This window comes from Dendropsophus ebraccatus, chromosome 15 (assembly GCF_027789765.1).
Source record: "Dendropsophus ebraccatus isolate aDenEbr1 chromosome 15, aDenEbr1.pat, whole genome shotgun sequence".
NCBI classification, from domain to species: Eukaryota; Metazoa; Chordata; class Amphibia; order Anura; family Hylidae; genus Dendropsophus; species Dendropsophus ebraccatus.
In genome coordinates, this window is record NC_091468.1 from 61,877,144 (window position 1) to 61,902,489 (window position 25,346).

Here is a 25,346-nt window from a genome sequence, read left to right on the forward strand (position 1 = left end):
AATAACCTTGAATTCTGACCTCAGGGATAGAAGAAAGAAGAAACTACTATCAAACTGGCTAAAAACACCCTGATATTTTAGACACAAATAGATATAGTAGTCACAGGTTGAGATAGAAATGGAGAAAGACTACGTTTAGCCTTCTTCTAATGACTGGAATGGCGACAATCCTTAGAATTAGCAATGGACTTCTCAAGAAAGTCTTTCACCCACGTAATCATGTCTCTAATGTTGGGTTCTTCATTACCCTTAGGGCGGCAAGTTTCACACAAGACTGAAATATATCTATGTAACCATAAGAAATAAAGAAAATCTGAAGGTTTATAGAAGACTATCATACTGTATTCATACTGAAGCAAATTTTCACACTGTCCACAGCTGAGTTGCTTTCTTTTCAGATTGACTAGAAGACATCTATATAAAAGTATGCACAGATCATAAACAGGCCTATTAGGAATAGGTATCATATATAAATTAGCAGGCTGCAGTACAAAGAAACGGCCACTAGATGGCAGCTTAATACCAGCAAGCTTACTTACTTTAAAGGACAACTCCGGCGAAAAAATTTTTTTGCTCATTTAACACACATTACAAAGTTATATAACTTTGTAATGTGGTTAAATACCCGGCCTGGCCCCCTTCCCCCACTTTCGGACCCCCGACCCCCCACCCCGGAAGTTAAGGAATGTATACATTACCTATTACGATCGTCACGGTCCTCTTCTCCGGGGCGGCATCTGGTGACGACGACGTCAGAGCCGAGGAGCGGTCCGGGTCTTCTTCCTCCTCGGCGTCTTCATGCAAAGTGAATGGGGATGAAAAGGCTGCTGGTGCACATGCGCACCAGCAGCCTTTTCATTGGCTGGAGCGCATCACATGGCTTCCAGCTTGCTCAGCCCTGATTGGCTGAGCTTGCTGGAAGCCATGTGATGCGCTCCAGCCAATGAAAAGGCTGCCGGTGCGCAAGCGCACTGGCAGCCTTTTCCATCCCCTGGACCCGGAAGTAAGAGGCATCGCTGGATGGCGGAAGGTGGCGACGGAGAGGCGGACGGCGGGCGAATCGCGTGGCGATCGTCACCGGAGAGATGGTGAGTATGGTGTCTGTGTGTGTCTGTGTTTTTTTTTTTTTTGGGGTCCCGCGGGAGTTGTCCTTTAACGCCTTCCCTCCCGGGTCAATTTTCGTTTTTGTGATTTTATTTTTTCCTCCTCGACCATAGCACTTGCATTTTTTCACCTACAGACCCACATGGGCCCTTATTTTTTGCACCACTAATTGTACTTTGCAATGACAGACTTCATTTTTATAGTCTGAAAAAAAAAAAAACAGAAAAGAATTATATGCGCAATATAAAACTGACTTGTTATCTATGATCGTCAAGTCAGTACGATTACAACGATATGTAACTTGCATAACTTTTATTTTATTTGATGGCTTTTAAAAAATTAAAACCTTTTAAAAAAACTAAATGTTCCTTAAAATTGCTCTATTCCCATCCTTTTAGGGCATTTATCCTTTGCTCTATGGAGCTGAGTGAGGTGTCATTCTTTGCACCATGATCTGTTCTCTCTATTGGTACCTTACTTGCATATATGCAACTTTTTGAGGACTTTTTATCACCATTTTTCTGGATTTGATGCAACCAAGAATGTGCAATTTTGCACTTTAGTTGTTTTTTTTTCTTTTTAAGGCAGGGGGTATCCGGCCACTAGACACCAGGAAGAGGGGCTATAATACCTGGATTGCGGCGGTTCAGAACGGGGTCGCGCAAAACTGCACAATGCTTCACAGGACACCTGAACCTCCAGCTGAGGCTACCTTGCAAGTGCTTGTGCGGAGCAGGGTCCTCTAGGGCTTTAAAGGGGTTATCCAGCGCTACAAAAACATGGCCACTTTCCCCCTACTGTTGTCTCCAGTTTGGGTGGGGTTTTGAAACTCAGTTCCATTGAAGTAAATGGAGCTTAATTGCAAACCACACCTGAACTGGAGACAACAGTAGGGGGAAAAGTGGCCATGTCTTTGTAGCGCTGGATAACCCCTTTAAGAAACTAATGCTGCGTTTACACGTAACGATTATCGTGCGAATTTGCGCGATAACGGTTCAATTGGAACGATAATCGTACGTGTAAACGCAGCGAACGATCGAACGACGCACGATAAATCTTACATCGTGATCTTTCATCAGGTCAGCAAATCGTCGTTCATCGTACGCAAAAAATTCGCAAATCGTTCCGTGTGAACAGTCGTTCGCCGATTTAACCAATGTGTTAGATAGGCTTAAACGATCGCAAAACGATCGCAGTGCAAATTTTCGTACGATATATCTTACCATCTAAACGCTGAGCGTTATAAAAAAAAAATCGTAAATCCGACATCGCTAATCGTACGATCGGGCCAATAATCGTTACGTGTAAACGCAGCATAACAAAATGAGATGTTGGGGTCTTATTTATATACTTAGAAACACTTCCAGTGTGCAGTAAATGTAAACCTGCCTGGGATAAACATATATCTATCCTAAATAATAAGGTAGGGCAGAGTAGATGGAGCAGTGTCCTCCTCTGTGGCTCATCCTCCCCACAGCACTGAGCTCTCAGCCCTCTCAGTATATATGTGGTCTCACACGTTGTCTTTGATATGGATACTGGAGAGACTGCAGGAGGAGGAGTTATGCCTCATAGTGATGATGTCACTGGAAGGGGCGGGGCCTCTCAGGTTTACGGGACAGCAGAAGCTAAATTCTTGAGAACTAAAGGACCTTTGATGATGTCATAGTCATGTGATCAGTCACGTGTGTGGGAGGAATCAAGATCCAGACTGGTCCAAAAGAGTTGTGTGTGCTCATTATAGTGTATGAACATCTCCTCCTGAGAAGGTAATGTGCACTATATACTATATACACACAGCTCTGCACCGTACACTATATACACACAGCTCTGCACTGTACACTATATACACACAGCTCTGCACTGTACACTATATACACACAGCTCTGCACCGTATACTGTATATACACACAGCTCTGCACTGTACACTATATACACACAGCTCTGCACCGTACACTATATACACACAGCTCTGCACCCTACACTATATACACACAGCTCTGCACCGTACACTGTATACACACAGAGCTCTGCACCGTAGACTATATACACACAGCTCTGCACCGTACATTATATACACACAGCTCTGCACCGTACACTATATACACACAGCTCTGCACCGTACACTATATACACACAGCTCTGCACCGTACACTATATACACACAGCTCTGCACCGTACACTGTATACACACACAGCTCTGCCCCCTACACTGTATACACACAGCTCTGCACCGTACACTGTATACACACAGCTCTGCACTGTACACTATATACACACACAGCTCTGCACTGTACACTGTATACACACACAGCTCTGCACTGTACACTATATATACACACACAGCTCTGCACTGTACACTATATACACACAGCTCTGCACCGTACACTATACACACACAGTTCTGCACCGTACACTATATACACACAGCTCTGCCCCCTACAATGTATACACACAGCTCTGCACCATACACTATATATACACACAGCTCTGCACCATACACTATATATACACACAGCTCTGCACCGTACACTATACACACACACAGCTCTGCACCGTACACTATATACACACATGCTCTGCACTGTACACTATATACACACACAGCTCTGCACCCTACACTATATATACACACACAGATCTGCACCGTACACTATATACACACATGCTCTGCACTGTACACTATATACACACACAGCTCTGCACCCTACACTATATACACACACAGCTCTGCCCCCTACACTGTATACACACAGCTCTGCACCGTACACTGTATACACACACAGCTCTGCACCGTACACTATATACACACACAGCTCTGCACCGTACACTATATACACACAGCTCTGCTCCGTACACTATATATACACACAGCTCTGCTCCGTACACTGTATACACATAGCTCTGCTCCGTACACTATATATACACACAGCTCTGCTCCGTACACTGTATACACATAGCTCTGCTCCGTACACTATATATACACACAGCTCTGCACCGTACACTATATACACACACAGCTCTGCACCGTACACTATATACACACAGCTCTGCACCGTACACTATATACACACACAGCTCTGCACCGTACACTATATATACACACAGCTCTTCCCCCTACACTGTATACACACACAGCTCTGCCCCTACACTGTATACACACAGCTCTGCACCTTACACTGTATACACACAGCTCTGCACCGTACACTGTATACACACAGCTCTGCACCGTATACTGTATACACACACAGATCTGCACCGTATACTGTATACACACACAGCTCTGCACCGTAGACTGTATACACACACAGCTCTGCCCCCTACACTATATACACACACAGCTCTGCACCGTATACTGTATACACACAGCTCTGCACCGTATACTGTATACACACACAGCTCTGCACCGTACACTGTATACACACACAGCTCTGCACCGTACACTTTATACACACACAGCTCTGCACCCTACACTATATACACACACACAGCTCTGCACCGTATAATGTATACACACAGCTCTGCACTGTATACTGTATACACACACAGCTTTGCACCGTATACTGTATACACACACAGCTCTGCACCGTACACTATATATACACACAGCTCTGCACCGTACACTGTATACACACAGCTCTGCACCGTACACTGTATACACACAGCTCTGCTCCGTACACTGTATACACACACAGCTCTGCATTGTACACTATACACACACAGCTCTGCACCGTACATTGTATACACACACAGCTCTGCTCCGTACACTATATATACACACAGCTCTGCACCGTATACTGTATACACACACAGCTCTGCACCGTACACTGTATACACACAGCTCTGCTCCGTACACTATACACACACAGCTCTGCACCGTATACTGTATACACACCCAGCTCTGCACCGTATACTGTATACACACAGCTCTGCTCCGTACACTATATATACACACAGCTCTGCTCCGTACACTGTATACACACACAGCTCTGCACCGTACACTATATATACACACAGCTCTGCACCGTACACTGTATACACACACAGCTCTGCACCGTACACTGTATACACACACAGCTCTGCTCCGTACACTATATATACACACAGCTCTGCACCGTATACTGTATACACACACAGCTCTGCACTGTATACACACACAGCTCTGCACCGTACACTGTATACACACAGCTCTGCTCCGTACACTATATATACACACAGCTCTGCATTGTACACTATACACACACAGCTCTGCACCGTACATTGTATACACACACAGCTCTGCACCGTACACTATACACACACAGCTCTGCACTGTACACTGTATATATACACAGCTCTGCACTGTACACTGTATACACACATCTCTGCACTGTACACTATATATACACACACAGCTCTGCACCGTACACTATATATACACACACAGCTCTGCACACTGTATACACACACAGTTCTGCCCTGTATACTATATATACACACACAGCTCTGCACTGTACACTGTATACACACACAGCTCTGCCCTGTACACTATATATACACACACAGCTCCGCACTGTACACTGTATACACACACAGCTCTGCCCTGTACACTATATATACACACACAGCTCCGCACTGTATACACACACAGCTCTGCCCTGTACACTATATATACACACACAGCCCTGCACTGTACACTGTAGATACACAGCTCTGCATCTTACACTGTATATACACACACAGCTCTGCATCTTACACTATATATACACACAGCTTTGCACTGTATACACACACAGCTCTGCATCTTACACTATATACACACACAGCTCTGTACCCTACACTGTATTTACACACACAGCTCTGCACCCTACACTGTATACACACACAGCTCTGCACTGTACACTGTATATACATACAGCTCTGCACTGTACACTGTATATACACACAGCTCTGCACCCTACACTGTATATACAGTACACATGGCTCTGCACTGTACACTGTATACACACAGCTCTGCACTGTACACTGTATACACACAGTTCTGCACTGTACACTATATACACACACAGCTCTGCACTGTACACTGTATATACACACAGCTCTGCACTGTACACTGTATACACACACAGCTCTGCACCCTACACTGTATATACACATGGCTCTGCACTAACTTGTATATACACACAGCTCTGCACTGTACACTGTAAATACACATGGCTCTGCACCGTACACTGTATATACACACAGCTCTGCACAGTATACTGTATATACACACACAGCTCTGCACCATACACTGTATACACACACAGCTCTGCACCGTACACTGTATACACACAGCTCTGCACCGTATACTGTATACACACACAGCTCTGCACCCTACACTGTATATACACATGGCTCTGCACTAACTTGTATATACACACAGCTCTGCACTGTACACTGTATATACACATGGCTCTGCACCGTACACTGTATATACACACAGCTCTGCACCGTATACTGTATATACACACACAGCTCTGCACCATACACTGTATACACACACAGCTCTGCACCGTACACTGTATACACACAGCTCTGCACCGTATACTGTATACACACACAGCTCTGCACCCTACACTGTATATACACATGGCTCTGCACTAAGTTGTATATACACACAGCTCTGCACTGTACACTGTATATACACATGGCTCTGCACCGTACACTGTATATACACACAGCTCTGCACCGTACACTATATATACACACAGCTCTGCACTGTATACTGTATATACACACACAGCTCTGCACCATACACTGTATACACACACAGCTCTGCACCGTACACTGTATATACACACGGCTCTGCACCGTACACATTATATCATTATAAACAGCACTGTGAGCGCTTCTGCCCCTTTATCCTAACAATTGGCGGAGGTCTCAGCCCCCATTGATACAACCTTGTAACATTTCACTATGACATGTCAGAAGTTTGTTTAAGTGATAGTTACACTTTAAAAAAACCCCACCCCTGTTAGGTAGATAATCCTTTCCACTAGACCGTTCCAGCAAGATGTCATCCCGGAGGCCGCACTAGAAGGCCTGTGATGCCGGAGCAGATAAGTCCAGACAGGTGTCCCTGCTCTTCTACACACATTCTGTAGTGTGCTATGCTAGCGGCGTAGGGCGCCATGGAAGTGTTTATTATTGGATTCCCTGCTTCTGTACAATACCGAGTGGTGATCACTTTACTCTCTTAGGCTGGGTTCACACTATGTATATTTGAGGCTGTATTTGGTCCTCATGTCAGGTCCTCATAGCAACCAAAACCAGGAGTGGATTGAAAACCCAGAAAGGATCTGTTCACATAATGTTGTAATTGAGTGGATGGCCGTCATATAACAGTAAATAACGGCCATTATTTCAATATAACAGCCGTTGTTTTAAAATAACAGCAAATATTTGCCATTAAATGGCGGCCATCCACTCAATTACAACATTATGTGAACAGAGCCTTTCTGTGTTTTCAATCCACTCCTGGTTTTGGTTGCTATACAGCCTCAAATATACAGCCTCAAATATACGTAGTGTGAACCCAGCCTTTGGGTGCAAAATTTTGCACCCCTAAAAATTTTGCACATGGGGAAACCACCCCACCCCCATCAAGGCCTTGCACTAGGGGGTTACCCCTTTATGGTTTTTAGCTAAGGGAATCTGCTTGAAGTTCCGCCTTCCGCAGAATCTGCCTGAGCATAGAATGGAGCCCATGCGGGGGGGGGGGGGGGGGGGGGGGGGATCTGCTGGAAGTTATCTACACGGATTCCGTAGTGTGCATATACCCTCCCTTGGAGCTTTTTAATGGGTGGGGGGGATTTGAAGAGCACAACCTTTACTGAAACAATCTCTGCCATAGACTTGTATAGAGTTTCAATTGAAGTCTATGGGAATCACTAAGCAGTTTTTCCGTACACATACATTCTGTAAGGCTGGGTTCACACTGCGTTCTTGTAATCCGTTTTTTGCAAAAAAACGGATGCATTTGTGTGCATCCGTTTTTCCATTGACTTCCATTATAAAAAAAACGGATCAAAACAGATCCGTTTTTTTGGACGGACACAAAATTGTTGCTGACACTATTTTTTTTTGTCCGTTAAAAAAACCCAGATCCGTTAAACGTATGCTGAAAACGCAGTGTGTACCCAGCCTTAGTTACAAGGCCGGTATGTCTAATTTCTTTTCTCCTCTAAGGACAGTATGCTATCTATACAGACAGTTGGTACTGCACTATACAGGGTGGACTGGTCATGTGACTGTATGGGGTGGGGGGATTAAAGACTCTGTGAGAGTGGAAGGACCAGTCTGAAGTAAGGGGGGGGGGGTATGGGATTTAGGTTTCCTGCTCCATTTCAGTCTAGGTCCGTGTGACTTGTAGTCCGAGTTCTTTTATTTCCTGTATAGTCAGACAGGTTTTTTCTTGTTCTAGTTCAGTGTTTTTCAGGTTCCTGGATTATTGGTTGTGTTGTTGTTATATTATTGGTTTATAGCTGGTGACTGTCCAGGTGGCAGCACCTTTTTCTGTCAAATCAACTGGTTTCTGAAGGTTTGTATAGATTTGTAATTTACTTCTATTTTAAAATATCCAATCTTCCAGTACTTATCAGCTGCTGTATGTCCTGCAGGCAGTGGGGATTTCTTTTCAGTCTGACACAGTGCTCTCTGCTGCCACCTCACCTATAGGCATTTGCTTCTGCTCTGGACAGTTCCTGACATGGAGCGAGGTGGCAGCAGAGAGCACTGTGTCAGACTGAAAAGAATACACCACTTCCTGCAGGACATACAGCAGCTGATAAGTACTGGAGATTTTTAAATGGGAGTAAATTAAAAATCCATATAACTTTCTGAAACCAGTTGATTTGAAGGGGTAGCGGGGGGGGGGGGGGGGGGTTAAGTGTTGCAGAGGGAAAAGTGTGAAGGGGACACAGTGCTACCTGTCAGAAAGTGACAGCATATCCTGGTAACATGCTATCACCATGTGATGGCAATAACTTGCTTAACTAAACAAAGGCTATTGTCACAGCAGTTATTTTGTTCCTTTGCAACTTGAAGAAATTGACTCTTAACCCCTAAAAGACAAGAACAATTTTTGCTTTAGCTGAGGTTGCGGGCTGTCTGTGTATGGCTGGCACTATAGACCAGGGGTAGGGAACCTTGGCTCTCCAGCTGTTGCAAAACTACAACTCCCATCATGCCTGGACAGCCAAAGCTAAAGCTTTGGCTGTCCAGGCATGATGGGAGTTGTAGTTTTGCAACACCTGGAGAGCCAAGGTTCCCTACCCCTGCTATAAACCTTCGGCTCTGTGACAACTGAAAGTTACAGATTAGCTAATAAATCACAAATTAAAATTGTGATGTACTTAGTCAACTGCTTAGGGTTCTATTACACGGAGCGATTTTTAACGACTAACGATAAACGATCGCAAACGAGATTGTTTATCGTTAACCTGAAATTGTTCACTATGTTACACAGAACGATGGTCGTTAGTTACGATCGTTACTATAATCGGTACTATGATCGTTTATTCCTTCTGATCTCATCAAAACAATGAACAAAGTGCAATTACACAGAGCGATTCGTGAACAAATGCGGAACTTGAGCGAACGAATGTGGAATTACAGCGAACGATTAACGATGATTTTAGGTTCAGATTTAAATCAACGACATACAAACAATTTTTCGATCGTTGCCTGCAATTACACAGAACGATTATCGTTTAAATTCAAACAATGTAACGATTTTTCGCACGATAATCGTCCCGTGTAACAGGACCCTTATTCATTCCCATAGACTTGAAGCGAAACTCTATACAAGTTTATGGCAGACTGAAATAGTGACATTAGGGTGACGCCAATCTTTACGATTTCTTCCGGTGGTAACACATCTATGGTGCCTGGGGGACTTCCATTGTATGTTATCTGTAGTCCTTTCTAATTCCAAATTCATGCGTCACAGAATATGTTCTAAAGGATTTTGCACTCTTTGTTTTCCCTCAGAAAATTTTTCCTTTTCAAGGTCGATGGTTCTTTTAATCGATGACCCAGCAAGAATGGCTGAAGACAGAAACAACATGGCTGCCAGGATATTAGACCTGAGCATAGAGATAATCTACTGGCTAACCGGAGAGGTGAGAGCTTCACATGACGTCACTCTTATAACTATCACCAATACTGGGAAATTACTGGAGAAGTGAAGGATTCTTAACCCCTAGACGACCCTGGACGTAGGGTTACGCCATGGAAGTCTGTCCCCAGACGACCCATGACGTAACCTTACGTCCTGGGTGTTTCTCCCGCTATGAAGCGTGCTCCGGAGCGGAGCACGCTTCATAGCAGGTGGGGGCCGGCTGCAATCAGCAGCCGGGACCTCACCGGTAATGACACGCTGCAGCGATCGCGCTGCCGCGTGTCATTAACCCCTTAAACGCCGCAATCGCGGCGCGACCGCGGCGTTTAAGTGTAAGTGACAGGGGGAGTCCCCTGTCACTTACCGATCGGGACTGCGGGGGTCCCGATCGTTGAAACGGACCGCCAGAGGTCTCTCACCTGCCTCCGTGCGGTCCGATCGGCGATCTGCTACACTAAGCCTGCACAGGCAGGCTCAATGAGCAGATCGCCGATAACACTGATCAATGCTATGCCTATGGCATAGCAATCATCAGTGTATAAATCAAAGTACTGTATGTACAAGTCCCCCAAAGGGACTTCAAAAGTGTAAAAAAAAAAAAAGTTCAAAACACTATTACACTACCCCAAAACCCCTCCCCCAATAAAAGTCTAAATCACCCCCCTTTCCCATTATATAAATAAAACATATAAAAATAAATAAATAGATAAACATATAATATACCGTAGCGTGCGTAATTGTCCGATCTATTAAAATATAACGCGTCATTGTGATCGGTAAACGGCGTACACGAAAAGAGGGGAAAAAGTGCGCGGATTACCGATTTTATGTTACATTATATATTAAAAAAAATCAATAAAAAGTGATCAGAACGTCCGATCTTCACAAATATAGTATTAATAAAAACTAGAGATCATGGCGGAAAAAATTACACCCCATACAGCCCCGTAGGTGAAAAAATAAAACCGTTATAAGCGTCATAATAGGCCCATTTTATTAATATTTAATTGCCAAAAAAAAGGATTTCATAAAAAAATACATATATAACATTAGAGAATCTGTGTAACCTGCATATGGTTGTGTTCGGGCTGACCTATAGAATAATAGTGTCATGTCGCTGTTACCATATAGTGCATTACGTAGACACAGGAACTCCCCAAACGTTACCATATTGCATTCTTATTTACGATTTCACCTATTTATATCTTCATAAATAATATATTTGGAATTCCATCATACATGTTATGGTAAAATGAAAGACGCCATTGCAAAGTACAACTATTCCTGTAAAAAACAAGCACTTACATGGCTTGTAGATAGAAAACTGAGAGTGCTAGAGCTCTTAGAAGGGGAGGAGGTAAAAACGAAAACACTAAGATCAAAATTTGCGCGGTCCACTGGGTCATTTTGGGCCTGGTCCTCAAAGGGTTAAAGGGATTGTCCAGTGAAAATCTTTTTCTTTCAAATCAACTGGTGTCAGAAAGTTACATAGATTTGTAATTTACTTCTTTTAAAAATTCTCAAGTCTTCCCATACTTATTAGCTGCTGTATGTCCTACAGAAAATGTTGTTTTATTTTCAGTCTGACACAGCGCTCTCTGCTGACATCTCTGGCCGAGACAGGAACTGCCCAGCAGGAGAGGTTTTCTATGGGGATTCATAGAAAACCGAGACAGAGTTCCTGTCTAAGGCCAGAGATGGCAGCAGAGAGCATTGTGTCAGACTGAAAATAAAACATTTCCTGCAGGACATACAACAGCTGATAAGTATGGGAAGACTTAAGATTTTTTAATAAAAGTACATTTCAAATCTGTATAACTTTCTGATATCAGTTGATTTGAAAGAAAAAGTTTAGCTGGACAACCCCTTTAAGGCCCTATTACACAAAATGATTATCGGCCTTACTTGCCTAATTACCGGACGTTCAAGTTGATAATCGTTTCGTGTAATAGCGTATGTTGAAAGGAAACTATTAGCCGGCATTCACGATGTCGGGTGATCATGGTCTGTCAACATGCTGTAAGATCCCGATCATGTCAGTGACCGCCACTGACCTCAATGGGCAGCTCCTCCTGTTGCTCCCCACTTGCTCTCTGTGCATCTAATAGCACAGGAGGCAGGCGGGGAACAAGAGGGAAGCAAGCGCTGATCTGACAGATGTTCCCCTGGAAAATCATGCTGTGTAATATAGTCTCTAGACTCTCCATTGTGATCAGTGTCCCACCATACACAGGATTACACAGTAGTGAAGAAGTCGTCTGGTGAGTGTGTGGTGCCCCCTGTGTCCGGAGGCTGGAACGGCACCCAGAACCCCATCACAGATCCTCCACCTCCATCACTGATACATGAGAAGAAGATCCTAGAACTGACCTCCAGGATCACTGAGCTGCTGACTGGAGAGGTGAGCAATGCTGCTGGGAATGCTGGGACATTATACAGTAACACCAAGGGAGGTGTCTGGAGGATGACGGGATCATTGTGTGTGTCAGGTTCCTATAAGGTGTCAGGACGTCACTGTCTATTTCTCCATGGAGGAGTGGGAGTATATAGAAGGACACAAGGATCTGTACAAGGACGTCATGATGGAGGATCAGCCGCCCCTCACATCACCGGGTAAGAGGAGACCTTCCCTGATTGTAGAGGAGAGAACAGATCATCTGATCATCACATATAGACAATGTATTCAGTCACTGTGTTACTTCCTATAGATGAAGACAGCCAGAGAAATCCACCAGAGAGATGTCCCAGTCCTCTATATTCCCAGGATTGTAAAGAGGAGCAGCAACATGTCCCCCTGGATCATCAGGTAGATGGAGCGGAGATTCCTGTAAATCCTCTATAGATTGATGTAATGAAGCTGTATACTAGACTCCTCCAGCAGCAGAGGAGTATACTGTACACTCTATGGGTATGTTCCCACCGAGCAAAACAGGCGGTAATCCAGAGTGGAAAGAAACAGAGCTGCGGACTCTGCTTGGAATCCCGCTTGTCTCACCGTCTCAGGCAACAAACACACTTGGCGTATCGGATCCCGGCCCTATACTTACAGTGGCAAACACGCAGCAGGGATGTACATCCCTGCTGCGAGTTTGTCTGCAGCCCGCCCCGTTAACCGCCCGGCCGATACTTTACCTGATCCCGGCTCCTGCTTGCTTTGGTGGTTCCCGACACGTCCTGCTCGGCCAATCAGTGTGCTGCCCCGCCGCAGCGCTCTGATTGGCCAAGCGGGATGTGAAGACACCGTGAACCGCCGGAGGAAGTCGGGGCCGGAATCAGGTGAAGTATCAGCTCTGCTGCAGGCTGCGTATTACCGGGGCAGGCTGCGTGTCACGGCCGCGGGGGCGTCCCGTGCTCCGGGCCACCGCCGCAACCTGTCTCTGCCCCATGCAGCCGCCGGGGTCCATGTGCAGGGACCCGGCGCTGCTACCAGTTCGGCCCCGGGTGGCGCCTTACCTCGCCCCGCTCCTGTCTCCGTCTGTGCCGGCCGGCGCGCGCGTCCCTGCCTCCTAGGGCACGCACGCGCCGGCTGTCTCAGATTTAAAGGGCCAGTCCGCCCCTAATTGGAGGTTTGCACCAATCACTCCCTATAAATCCCAGCATGCCCTGTCCCTCGTGTTGGAGCCTCTACAGGCTTCCCATACCGTACTGCTGCCTACTGCTCCTGCCACGCCTCGCCTGCTTTCACTAGCAACCAAGCCAGGGGTAGCGACCTGGGAGTCACCTGATGCAGCAAGTCCGTCCCGCCTTGCGGCGGGCTCTGGTGAAAACCAGCGGCCCCTTAGACTCCGCTCCCTGGTGAGGTTAGTGCCATCACTAGTGACGGTTCAGTGGATCCACGACTCCAGGCGTTACAGTAGGCTCCAACCATGGATCCCGGCGAGGTGCCTGATATCCGTGCCGTAGCCAGAGTGGTCGCCCAACAGGCTCAGCAGATCAGCAGCAATTGCAGCACATCCAGCAATTGACTGCCGCCTTACAGCAGCGTACTACAGACCAGCGCACACCACCTCCTGCTGCCTCTTCGAAACTTCGACTGGCTCTCGCAAGCAAATACGGTGGTGACCCCAAGTTGTGCAGAGGATTCCTGGCTCGATGCACCATGCACATTGAACTTTTAAGCAGCCAGTTCTCCACTGAACGCTCTAAAGTGGCTTTCATCATCAGCCTCTTGGAGGGTAGGGCCCTGGCCTCGGCCACGCCACTGTGGTACCGAGATGACCCAATTACTGCCAATCTCCGAATCTTCCTGGCAGAGTTTCGCTGGGTCTTTGAGGAACCTGCCCGTGCGTCTTCAGCAGAGACTGCTGTACTTAATCTCTCACAAGGGAGTTCCTCCGTTGGCGACTATGCCATCCAATTCCGCACGCTAGCAGCAGAGCTAGACTGGAATGAGGCCGCTCTAGTAGCCACCTTCGCAAAGGGCCTGTCCAGTCGGGTGAAGGACGTGCTCTCCGCCCGAGACCTTCCTACCTCCCTGAACGAACTCATCCTACTGGCCACCAGGGTCGATACTCGTTTTTCTGAGAGAGAGGAGGAGGTCCGGCAAGAACGGCGACTAAGCCTGTCCCGTCGCCATTACCAGCTGGGGCCGGTCTTTCAGAATCCTGTCATTCCGGTGTCCCAGCCGACTCCTGAGGTTCCTATGCAGGTGGAACGAGCTCACCTGATGCCTGATGAGAGAACTCGTCGTCTGGAGCTGAATCTCTGCTGCGGTGACCCTGATCACTTCCGGCAGAGATGTCCTCAAGCGTCCGGGAAACGCTCGCACCTAGGTCCGGTAGGAGAGGCCTCCCTAGGTGTGAATGCTACCTCTCCAAGGTTGTCTATGCCCGTTTCCATCCAGACACCCTCAGGACAAACTCACCAGACTACTGCCTTCATCGTCTCTGGGTCTGCAGGCAGTTTAATTGCAGCCACATTGGTCCAAAGATGGCGGCTACCCGTGACCCAGCTAGCCCGATCCCTGTCTATCTCCTCGGTCACGGGCGAGACTCTCACCGAAGCTGTACACTACCAGACTGCACCTCTAGTCCTCCAGGTAGGCGCCTTACATCAGGAGAAGATCTCCTTCTACGCCTTGCGCCATTCCTCTTCCGACATCCTGCTGGGCCTTCCTTGGCTGCAATTACATACCCCTAAGCTAGACTGGAGAACCGGGGAGATTCTCAGTTGGGGTCTGGACTGTCCAAACCGTTGTCTGAAGCCTCCTCAGCCCAAGTGCTCTATGACGTCACCTGAGTTCGTCAACCCTCTACCCGGCCTACCGGCGGAATACCAAGACTTGGCTGATGTCTTCTCTGCCAAGGAGGCGGACTCTCTACCCCCTCACCGGACGTACGATTGTCCCATAGACCTCCTTCCTGGAACTTCTCCACGAGGTCGGGTGTACCCTCTCTCCGTACCCGAGACTGAGGCCATGTCCTCCTACATCCGGGAGAACTTCCAGAAGGGTTTCATCCGCAAATCCACGTCCCCTGCTGGCGCAGGATTCTTCTTTGTGCAGAAGAAGGACGGTTCTCTCCGACCATGCATAGACTACCGGGGCCTAAATAAGGTGACTGTCAAGAACCGATATCCTTTTCCGCTTATCCCCGAACTATTCGACCGTCTCCGTGGAGCCAGGATCTTCTCCAAGCTGGATCTCAGGGGAGCGTACAATTTAATCCGTATTCGTGAAGGAGACGAATGGAAGACAGCTTTTAACACCAGAGATGGGCACTACGAATACCTGTTCATGCCATTCGGCCTATGCAATGCCCCAGCGGTCTTCCAGGAATTCGTCGACGACATATTTCGTGACCTCCTCTGTCTGCGTCATCGTCTATCTCGACGACATTCTGGTCTTCTCCCCTGACCAGCAGACTCACGTGACCCAAGTACGTCCGGTCCTACGAAGACTGCGGGCCAATCGTTTGTACACCAAGCTGGAGAAGTGCGTTTTCCATCACAGCCTTCCCCGTTTCTTGGGTATATTGTCTCCGATCGAGGTCTACAGATGGATCCAGCCAAACTCTCAGCTGTTCTCCAGTGGCCACTTCCCGTGGGACTCAGAGCCTCCTAGGATTTGCCAACTACTATCGGCAGTTGATCCCACATTTCTCTACCCTGGTCGCACCCATCGTGGCTCTCACTAAGAAGAAGGCGGATCCCAGGCATTGGCCACCTGAGGCCAAGCAAGCCTTCACTAGCCTAAAGTTTGCCTCTGCCCCTGCTCTAGTCCGCCCAGATGCCACCAAGCCGTTTTCACTTGAGGTTGACGCATCTTCAGTGGGCGCTGGAGCCGTCCTCTCGCAAAAGGACGCATCAGGCAAGACAAGAACCCATGGGTTCTTCTCAAAGACTTTCGCCCCTGCCGAGAGGAACTATACTATTGGCGACCGAGAACTCTTGGCACTGGAGGAGTGGCGTCATCTCCTAGAGGGGGCTAGGCATCTGGTCAACATCTACACGGACCACAAGAACCTTCTCTACCTCAAATTGGCCCAACGCCTCAATCCCCGGCAGGCCAGGTGGTCGCTTTTCTTTTCACGTTTCAACTTTGTTATCCATTTTCGTCCGGCTGAGAAGAACGTGAAAGCCGATGCTCTCTCCCGAGCATCTGATGTCATGGGACAAGAGGACTCTCCTCGCCACATCATACCTCCTGATCGTCTGATGCCAGTCGCCACTATGGCTCTTCAGGGAGTACCCCCCCGGAAAGACCTATGTTCGCCCTGCGCTTCGAGGAAGGATTCTGAAGTGGGGACATTCCTCATTGGTGGCCGAGCACCCTGGAGTCCAAAAGACCGGGCAACTGATCTCCTGCCACTACTGGTGGCCCAGCCTTTTCCAAGATGTCAAAGACTTTGTGGCTTCCTGTACAATCTGTGCCAAAAACAAGTCCTCCCGACTAAGGCCTGCCGGCCTATTACAGCCCTTGCCAGTTCCAAGCCGTCCCTGGTGCCACATAGGCATGGACTTTGTCACAGACTTGCCTCCATCTGCGGGAAACACAGTCATTTGGGTGGTCACTGACCGCTTCTCCAAGATGTCTCATTTTGTGGCTCTTCTTGGACTTCCATCTGCTCCCCGTCTGGCCCAGTTGTTCTTTCAACACATCTTCCGCTTACATGGTCTTCCCCTTCACATCGTGTCAGACAGAGGCTCACAATTTGTCTCAAAGTTTTGGCGTGCCCTCTGCTCACAGCTCCAAGTGAAGTTGGACTTCTCGTCTGCCTATAACCCCCAGACCAACGGGCAAGTGGAGAGGGTCAACCAGATCCTGGGCAACTATCTACGTCACTTTGTCTCAGCTCGCCAAGACAACTGGTCCACCCTACTTCCATGGGCAGAGTTTTCCTACAACCATCTGGACTCGAGTTCCACAGGCAAGTCACCCTTCTATGTGGTCTATGGGCATCACCCTCGTCCTCCTCTGCCTCTCTCTCCATTCTCCGAGGTCCCAGCCGTGGAGGAATTGTCCGACCTGCAGTCGATCTGGGAACAGACTCGACAATCTTTGCTCAAGGCATCTGACCCCATGAAGGACCAGGCGGATAAGAAAAGGAGACCTGCCACAAACTTTCTCCCAGGTGAGAAAGTCTGGCTCTCGGCCAAATATGTCAGACTCAAGATTCCCAGCTACAAGTTGGGCCCTCGATTCCTCGGTCCTTTCTCGGTGCTAAAACGCATCAACCCAGTCACCTACAAACTCCGTCTACCCCCTGCTATGGGGATCCCGAACGCCTTCCATGTTTCCCTCTTAAAGCCAGTGGTCCTCAACTGATTCTCCAATAAGTCTTTGTTCGCTGCTCCACAAGCCGTCTCGGACGACGTCTACATTGTTAAAGACATTCTGGCCATGAAAACTGTCAGAGGAAGATGTTTCTTCCTAAAGGACTAGAGAGGATTTGGTCCTGAGGAGAGGTCCTGGGAACCCGAGACTAACATCCTGGACCAAGATCTCATCAAGAGGTTCCTGCAGGCAAGAAAGAGGGGGAGGCCAAAGGGGGGGTACTGTCACGGCTGCGCTCCAGGCCGCCGCTGCAACCTCTCTCTGCCCCATGCAGCTGCCGGGGTCCATGTGCAGGGACCCGGCGCTGCTACCAGTTCGGCCCCGGGTGGCGCCTTACCTCGCCCCGCTCCTGTCTCCGTCTGTGCCGGCCGTCGTGCGCGTCCCTGCCTCCTAGGGCACGCACGCGCCGGCTGTCTCAGATTTAAAGGGCCAGTCCGCCCCTAATTGGAGGTTTGCACCAATCACTCCCTATAAATCCCAGCATGCCCTGTCCCTCGTGTTGGAGCCTCTACATGCTTCCCATAGCGTTTGGCCCAGCTCCCTGTTGTTCCTGACCTCAGTCCTTGTTCCCGTCCGTTAACCCGGTCCCTAGTCCCTGTCTTCTGCCTTCCTGTTGTTCCTGAGTACTGTCTGCCACCCACGATTACGCCTACAGACCTCTGCCTGCACTATCTCCTGTCTACTGCTCCTGCCACGCCTCGCCTGCCGTCACTAGCAACCAAGCCAGGGGTAGCGACCTGGGGGTCGCCTGCTGCAGCAGGTTCATCCCGCCTTGCGGCGGGCTCTGGTGGAAACCAGCGTCCCCTTAGGCTCCGCTCCCTGTTGAGGTTAGTACCATCGCTAGTGATGGTTCAGTGGATCCACGACTCCAGGCGTTACACTGCGGACAAACTCGCAGCAGGGATGTACATCCCTGCTGCGTGTTTGTCTGCCATTGAGAGTATAGGGCCGGGATCTGCTGCGAAAAACTCGCTGTGGATACGCCAAGTGTGTTTGTACTCTCAATGTAATGTCTCGAACACTTCCGCTCAAAGAATTGATACTGATGGGGCGCAAGACATCACATTGAGACAGTGAGGCAGGCAGGATTCCAAACGGAGTCCGCAGCATGGTTTCCGCTTGGAATTTCCAGCTGTTTTGCTCAGTGTGAACATACCCTTAGTCATCTTGTTATTGCTTGCTGTGGTAGGTTGTGACTACCAATGGTTTCCCTTATACTTCCACCTTTTGACAATTGATGCTCATTCTTGCAGAACTCCCCCATGTAGATGTACGTGATAGACTAAGTAACTGCACCAAGCCGACTTCTCGAGTTTTAGACCCTATAGGATAACTAGCATCCTCTTTTTTTCTCTCTCATGTCTTTATTGTTGCATCCTTATAGGAAAACCATAATGGAACAAGTGGACTAGAGATGTCAACAAATAGTAAGAAAGAATTCTTCTTAAACTTATTTATCACTGACACTACTAAATGGATGTTCAGAAAACGTCTTTAGGCTAGGTTCACACTATGTAACTGTGCGGCTGTATTTTTTATGCGGCTGTAAATGTGCGGATGAAACTCCGGCCGTGGGAAAAAATAGACATGCGGCTCAAAACATACGGTCATTTACTTTGAAATCTGGTTCAACTAAAAATAACAAATAAAATCTTAAGAAAGTGATGCAAACACCTCTGGATGCATCTGGGAAAGCAGGGAACACAGTTTACATGAATTGCTATTACCGGGGTTTGCGATCCTCTGCAGTAATGCCGATGTCTCTCATGGTTAATCTATTAAAATAATAAAACACATTTTCGTTGTAATAAAGTGCCTTTCGTTGTTCAATAATTAAATTTAAACTAATCCATCATTTTGCAATTAAATATACTGTTAAAATAAATAGATATATAAATATATGTATATATATATATATATATATATATATATATATATATATATATATTTTTTTTATTTTTTTTTTGACAGTATATTTAATTGCACAATGATGGATTCGTTAGAATTAAATTATTAACCAACGAAACTGAATTTATTTCAACGAAAATGTGTTTTATTAATTAAATATTAATTAGTACAGGAAGCTCCATAAGCCGTTAATTCATATGCCGGCAATAGAGCTTTCTGTACTAATCATCACTTTACTTTAATGAAAACATCAAATGTTTCTTCTAATTATGTTGTCACAATAGCATTATTAGAAGAAACATTTAGAATTATATGTGCGCTCAGCTGATTGGCTGATCGGCTCAGCGCACATATAATGAGCCGGTCCGCAGTACAGTGACTTCATTGTGCTGCGGACCAGTGAAGAGGACACATCAGGGTGAGTATAGAGCTCTCCCCACCCCCTCCCCAGCACTGCATCCCTCCCAGCAAGGAAGGGGGGGTCAGTTAACCCCTTCCTTGCTGGGATGGGTGCAGTCTGACATCATTCTGGCCCCCAAGGGGTTAAGGGGGATGCAATACATCCTCCCTTAACCCCTTGGGGGCCAGACTGTAAGCAGTGATCTGTAAAGATGCTGCATACTGTAAGGAGCACAACACCGCTCACAATGATGGGTGTTGTGCTCCTGTTTGTGTGTTTTTTGTGTGTTTCTCCGTTTTTGTTTTTCAGATATCGGTATCCTGTGGATTACGTCGGATTCTGTGGACTACGTCGATGACCAGCGTTTTTTTAATGTTTTTTTTTTTAATAAAATGGTCAATGAAGGGTGTGGGAGTGTTTTTATTTGAATAAAAAAAAATTTTCACTTGTGTCTTGTCTTTATTTCTTTACTTTATAGACTTAGTAGTGGAAGCCGTCTAATAGACGGAATCCATTACTAAGTTGGGGCCTAGTGTTAGCCGGTATAAAATGGCTAACACTAACCCCCTATTATTACCCCAGTACCCAATGCCACCAGGGGTACTGGGAAGAGCCGGGTGCCAGTGGTCCCGGAGCGTCAAAATTGGCGCTCCTGGACCGGGCGGCAGCAGGCTGGTAAGATTTAGGCTGGGGAGGGCCTAAACCAATGGCTCTTCCCACCCTGGTGTTACCAGGCTGCTGTCGTTTGGTTTTTAACCCGGCTGGTTATAAAAATAGGGGGGACCCTATGCGTTTTTTTTTTTTTATAAATAATTTAAAAAAAACGCATAGGGTCCCCCCTATTTTTATAACCAGCCGGGTTAAAAACCAAACGACAGCAGCCTGGTAACACCAGGGTGGGAAGAGCCATTGGTTTAGGCCCTCCCCAGCCTAAATCTTACCAGCCTGCCGCCGCCCGGTCCAGGAGCGCCAATTGTGACGCTCCGGGACCACTGGCACCCGGCTCTTCCCAGTACCCCTGGTGGCATTGGGTACTGGGGTAATAATAGGGGGTTAGTGTTAGCCATTTTATACCGGCTAACACTAGGCCCCAACTTAGTAATGGATTCCGTCTATTAGACGGCTTCCACTACTAAGTCTATAAAGTAAAGAAATAAAGACAAGACACAAGTTAAAAAAAATTTTTATTCAAATAAAAACACCCCCACACCCCTCATTGACCATTTTATTAAAAAAAAACATAAAAAAAAAACGCTGGTCATCGACGTAGTCCACGGAATCCGACGTAATCCACAGGATACCGATATCTGAAAAACAAAAAGGGAGAAACACACAAAAAACACACAAACAGGAGCACAACACCCATCATTGTGAGCGGTGTTGTGCTCCTTACAGTATGCAGCATCTTTACAGATCGCTGCTTACAGTCTGGCCCCCAAGGGGTTAAGGGAGGATGTATTGCATCCCCCTTAACCCCTTGGGGGCCAGACTGATGTCAGACTGCACCCATCCCAGCAAGGAAGGGGTTAACTGACCCCCCTTCCTTGCTGGGAGGGGTGCAGTGCTGGGGAGGGGGTGGGGAGAGCTCTATACTCACCCCGATGTGTCCTCTTCGCTGGTCCCCAGCACAATGAAGTCACTGTACTGCGGACCCGCTAATTATACGTGCGCTGAGCCGATCAGCCAATCAGCTGAGCGCACATATAATTCTAAATGTTTCTTCTAATAATGCTATTTTGATAACATAATTAGAAGAAAGATTTGATGTTTTCATTAAAGTAAAGTGATGATTAGTACAGAATGCTCTATTACCGGCAATATGAATTAACGGCTTATGGAGCTTCCTGTACTAATTAATATTTAATTAATAAAACACATTTTCGTTGAAATAAATTCAGTTTCGTTGGTCAATAATTTAATTCTAACGAATCCATCATTGTGCAATTAAATATACTGTCAAAAAATAAATATATATATAAATATACATTTATTTATATATCTATTTATTTTAACAGTATATTTAATAGCAAAATGATGGATTCGTTAGAAATAAATTATTGAAAAGTGTCTTGAATTACAAAGGAAATGTGTTTTATTAATTTAATATATTAACTATTAGAGGCGAATGGGGGGAGGGTTAGGGAGGGTTGGGGTCGGAGGGTATGCCCTCTGGGGAGTTTTTGTTTGTTAATGGGAAAAAAAATGCATATATTTCAATAAAAATAATTTGGATTAAAAAAAACTATTAGAGGCATCGGCATTCGGCATCATTGCCGGCTATTTTTGAAGTACTCCGTACGGACCGCCTGTCAATCCTCGGCCGCATGTCCAGCCGCAAACAATGGTCTTGTTCATTTTTTACAGGTCCGTTTACGATCGGGCCGTAGAGTCATACATAGTGTGCACTGTGCAGCCGTATATCCTATACTTTCCAGCGTACGCATGAACCACCAAAAATACCGCCGCACAATTACAGCCGCAAATACAGCGCACAGTTACATAGTCTGAACCTGGCCTTATCGTGATGAATTATACTAACCAAATCAATAATGTAAATGAGTATTGATCTGCAGAATTGGCGCTCATTTAATGAGCCTATTACATGGCTCGATGTTCATGCAGCTCTTGCAAAATGATAATCGTTAGCAATGTCCGTGCAGCCCTTGCCCTAAACTGTTCATACGTTCTCTCTCCACGCTTCCGCTCTTCTCCTGCCCTCTGCTTGCTTCCCAGTACTGTGCGCTGCAGCTTCTCTGGGCTCACCACATAAAGACAATGTATTCAGTCACTGTGTTACTTTCTATAGATGGAGACAGTCAGAGAAATCCACCAGAGAGATGTCCCCGTCCTCTATATTCCCAGGATTGTAAAGAGGAGCAGCAACATGTCCCCCTGGATCATCAGGTAGATGGAGCCGAGATTCCTGTAAATCCTCTATAGATTGATGTAATGAAGCTGTATACAAGACTCCTCCAGCAGCACAGGAGTATACTGTACGCTCTGTCATCTTGTTGTTGGTAGCTGTCATAGATTGTGGCTACTCTTGGTTGTGTTATATTATTAATGTTCTTTATTATGGGATCCTTGCAGGAATGGGATGTGGGTTTATCGAGTCCGCTCGCTCTATTACCTTCAGTGTCCGTGAATGGTAAGAGGTTTTTATAAATCCTGTTTTACTATAAATGTCATTATAATGTCATGACTGATAGGAAATTCAGAAGCAATGTCCTCCTTAGAACTGTTATTATTGTTGTTGAAGGGGATCAATCTATTGGGGTTACACAAACGTGATATATATCCAGTGAAGGAACGTACAGTTTAGTGATAACACTGGTATACATCAATTTTACTAAATACAAGATAACGTGATCTTTATGTATTTTGGGTTGGTGAATCCAAAAATAACACCTGTTTCCTTGAGTCACGTCCGTTTTTTACGCAAAATTCTGTGTACTAATAAACTCTTGCAGTTATACCGTCACTTATTATATTAAATATATTAATTAAATATATATTATATATATATATATATTATATATATTATATTATATATATTTTTTCATTTGGAAATGCTGAGTGTGAAAAAAAGATAATGGTATGCAGAAAGATATGCTGAATATGCAATAGGTAGAACACTGAATAAGTAGTTTAAAAGTGCTGACGTCGGCTGCTTTTATTTTGCAGCGTCTGCTGTTGTTACAATGTGACTGCGATGTACGTTCTTCATTATGTACTTTTCTATATTTGCAGCCTGCAATTATCTGCTTGTCTTAATATGATAAAACCTGATAAATGAAGAATTAAAAAAAAACTGCTGACGTCGGCATATTGTGGCTATATAAGCAGCGTCGGCAGCATTCAGTCATTCATGAGGCTTACAAGTCGCAGGGGTTAAATGGCCTGCCTCCACTTTATAGTAAAATAGTTCAGTGTACAGTATTAGAAAGTTTTACTCACTGACACCAGCTCCCTGTGTACCTCATAGGGCTAAAATCAGACTCCCCTCCTCCAGGCTGTGCTGTCCTGCCCTCTGGTGATTCTGTCCATAAGATGGCTGACATCGAGGAGCATGCCCCGCCCCCAGACACACAAACAGTTTGTGGACGGTGCAGGAATGATCCTGATATATTCTGTTACATTTGTGGTTGTTTTACATCACCAAAAGAAAGGACAAATATAGGTGACTTTGTGCGTAAAGCTTATCAGGCATATTTCGGGGTTAAACTTGGTGACCAGGAAAAACCTTGGGCACCACATAAAGTGTGTGCAGGACTTGTGTGGAAAACCTGAGACAGTGGACTAAGGGTAAGAGAAAAAGTCTCAGCTTTGGAATTCCGATGGTGTGGTGAGAGCCTCGAAACCATGTTGATGACTGCTACTTCTGCATGGTAAATATTGCAGGCATGAATTGAAGGATAAAATCTTACATCCAGTACCCAAACCTCCCATCAGCCACAAGACCGGTAAGTCACTGTGGCGAAGTTCCTGTACCGCTCTACAACTTTGAAAAATTCTGACCACAATGAATTCTGACTACGACAACACCAATTATGAAAATTTCATGGCCCCAAAATTTGTTACCAGAATGTGCCAGCCATTCACTCAAGCTGAGTTTAATAACCTAGTACGAGATCTTGATTTTCCGAAGTTGTCAGCAGAGTTACTCGGCTCAAGGATAAAGCAGAAGAACCTGCTGCTTCCCGGTACCACATTTATGTATCGTAACAGAGAGAAGGATCTTCTGAAATATTTCCATACGAAAGAGGAGCTTGTATAGTGCATCAATGTCAAAGGACTTATTGAGGCAATGGGATGTGATACTTATCTAACGGAAGAATTGAGGCTCTTTATTAATTGTTCAAAGAGAAGTCTAAAGTGTGTGTCGCTTCACAATGGCGATAAATTAGCTTCCATTCCTATTGCATACTCAAGAAATATGAAAGCAACTTATAAATCCTTGTGGACCATTCTACAAGAAATCAAATCTAATGATCATTGCTGGTTTTTATGTGGTG

At 46.1% G+C, this 25,346-nt stretch overlaps 1 protein-coding gene across 3 annotated transcripts in view; it reads left to right on the plus strand.

The window, feature by feature from the left end:
• Positions 1 to 25,346, plus strand: part of LOC138773839 (oocyte zinc finger protein XlCOF7.2-like) — a 40,805-nt gene that overhangs the window by 6,024 nt on the left and 9,435 nt on the right. The window contains exons 1-8 of one of the 3 annotated variants that reach the window (XM_069954274.1): positions 2,790 to 2,873; positions 10,120 to 10,250; positions 12,483 to 12,650; positions 12,739 to 12,862; positions 12,958 to 13,055; positions 19,408 to 19,450; positions 23,138 to 23,235; positions 23,422 to 23,479. In XM_069954274.1, the coding sequence (XP_069810375.1) occupies positions 10,143 to 10,250; positions 12,483 to 12,650; positions 12,739 to 12,862; positions 12,958 to 13,055; positions 19,408 to 19,450; positions 23,138 to 23,235; positions 23,422 to 23,479 (697 nt within the window). In that variant the 5' untranslated portion in view covers positions 2,790 to 2,873; positions 10,120 to 10,142. Of the gene's footprint in view, positions 1 to 2,789; positions 2,874 to 10,119; positions 10,251 to 12,482; positions 12,651 to 12,738; positions 12,863 to 12,957; positions 13,056 to 19,407; positions 19,451 to 23,137; positions 23,236 to 23,421; positions 23,480 to 25,346 lie in introns of those variants that run through there. The other 2 variants (XM_069954276.1, XM_069954277.1) reach the window with 2 other exon arrangements.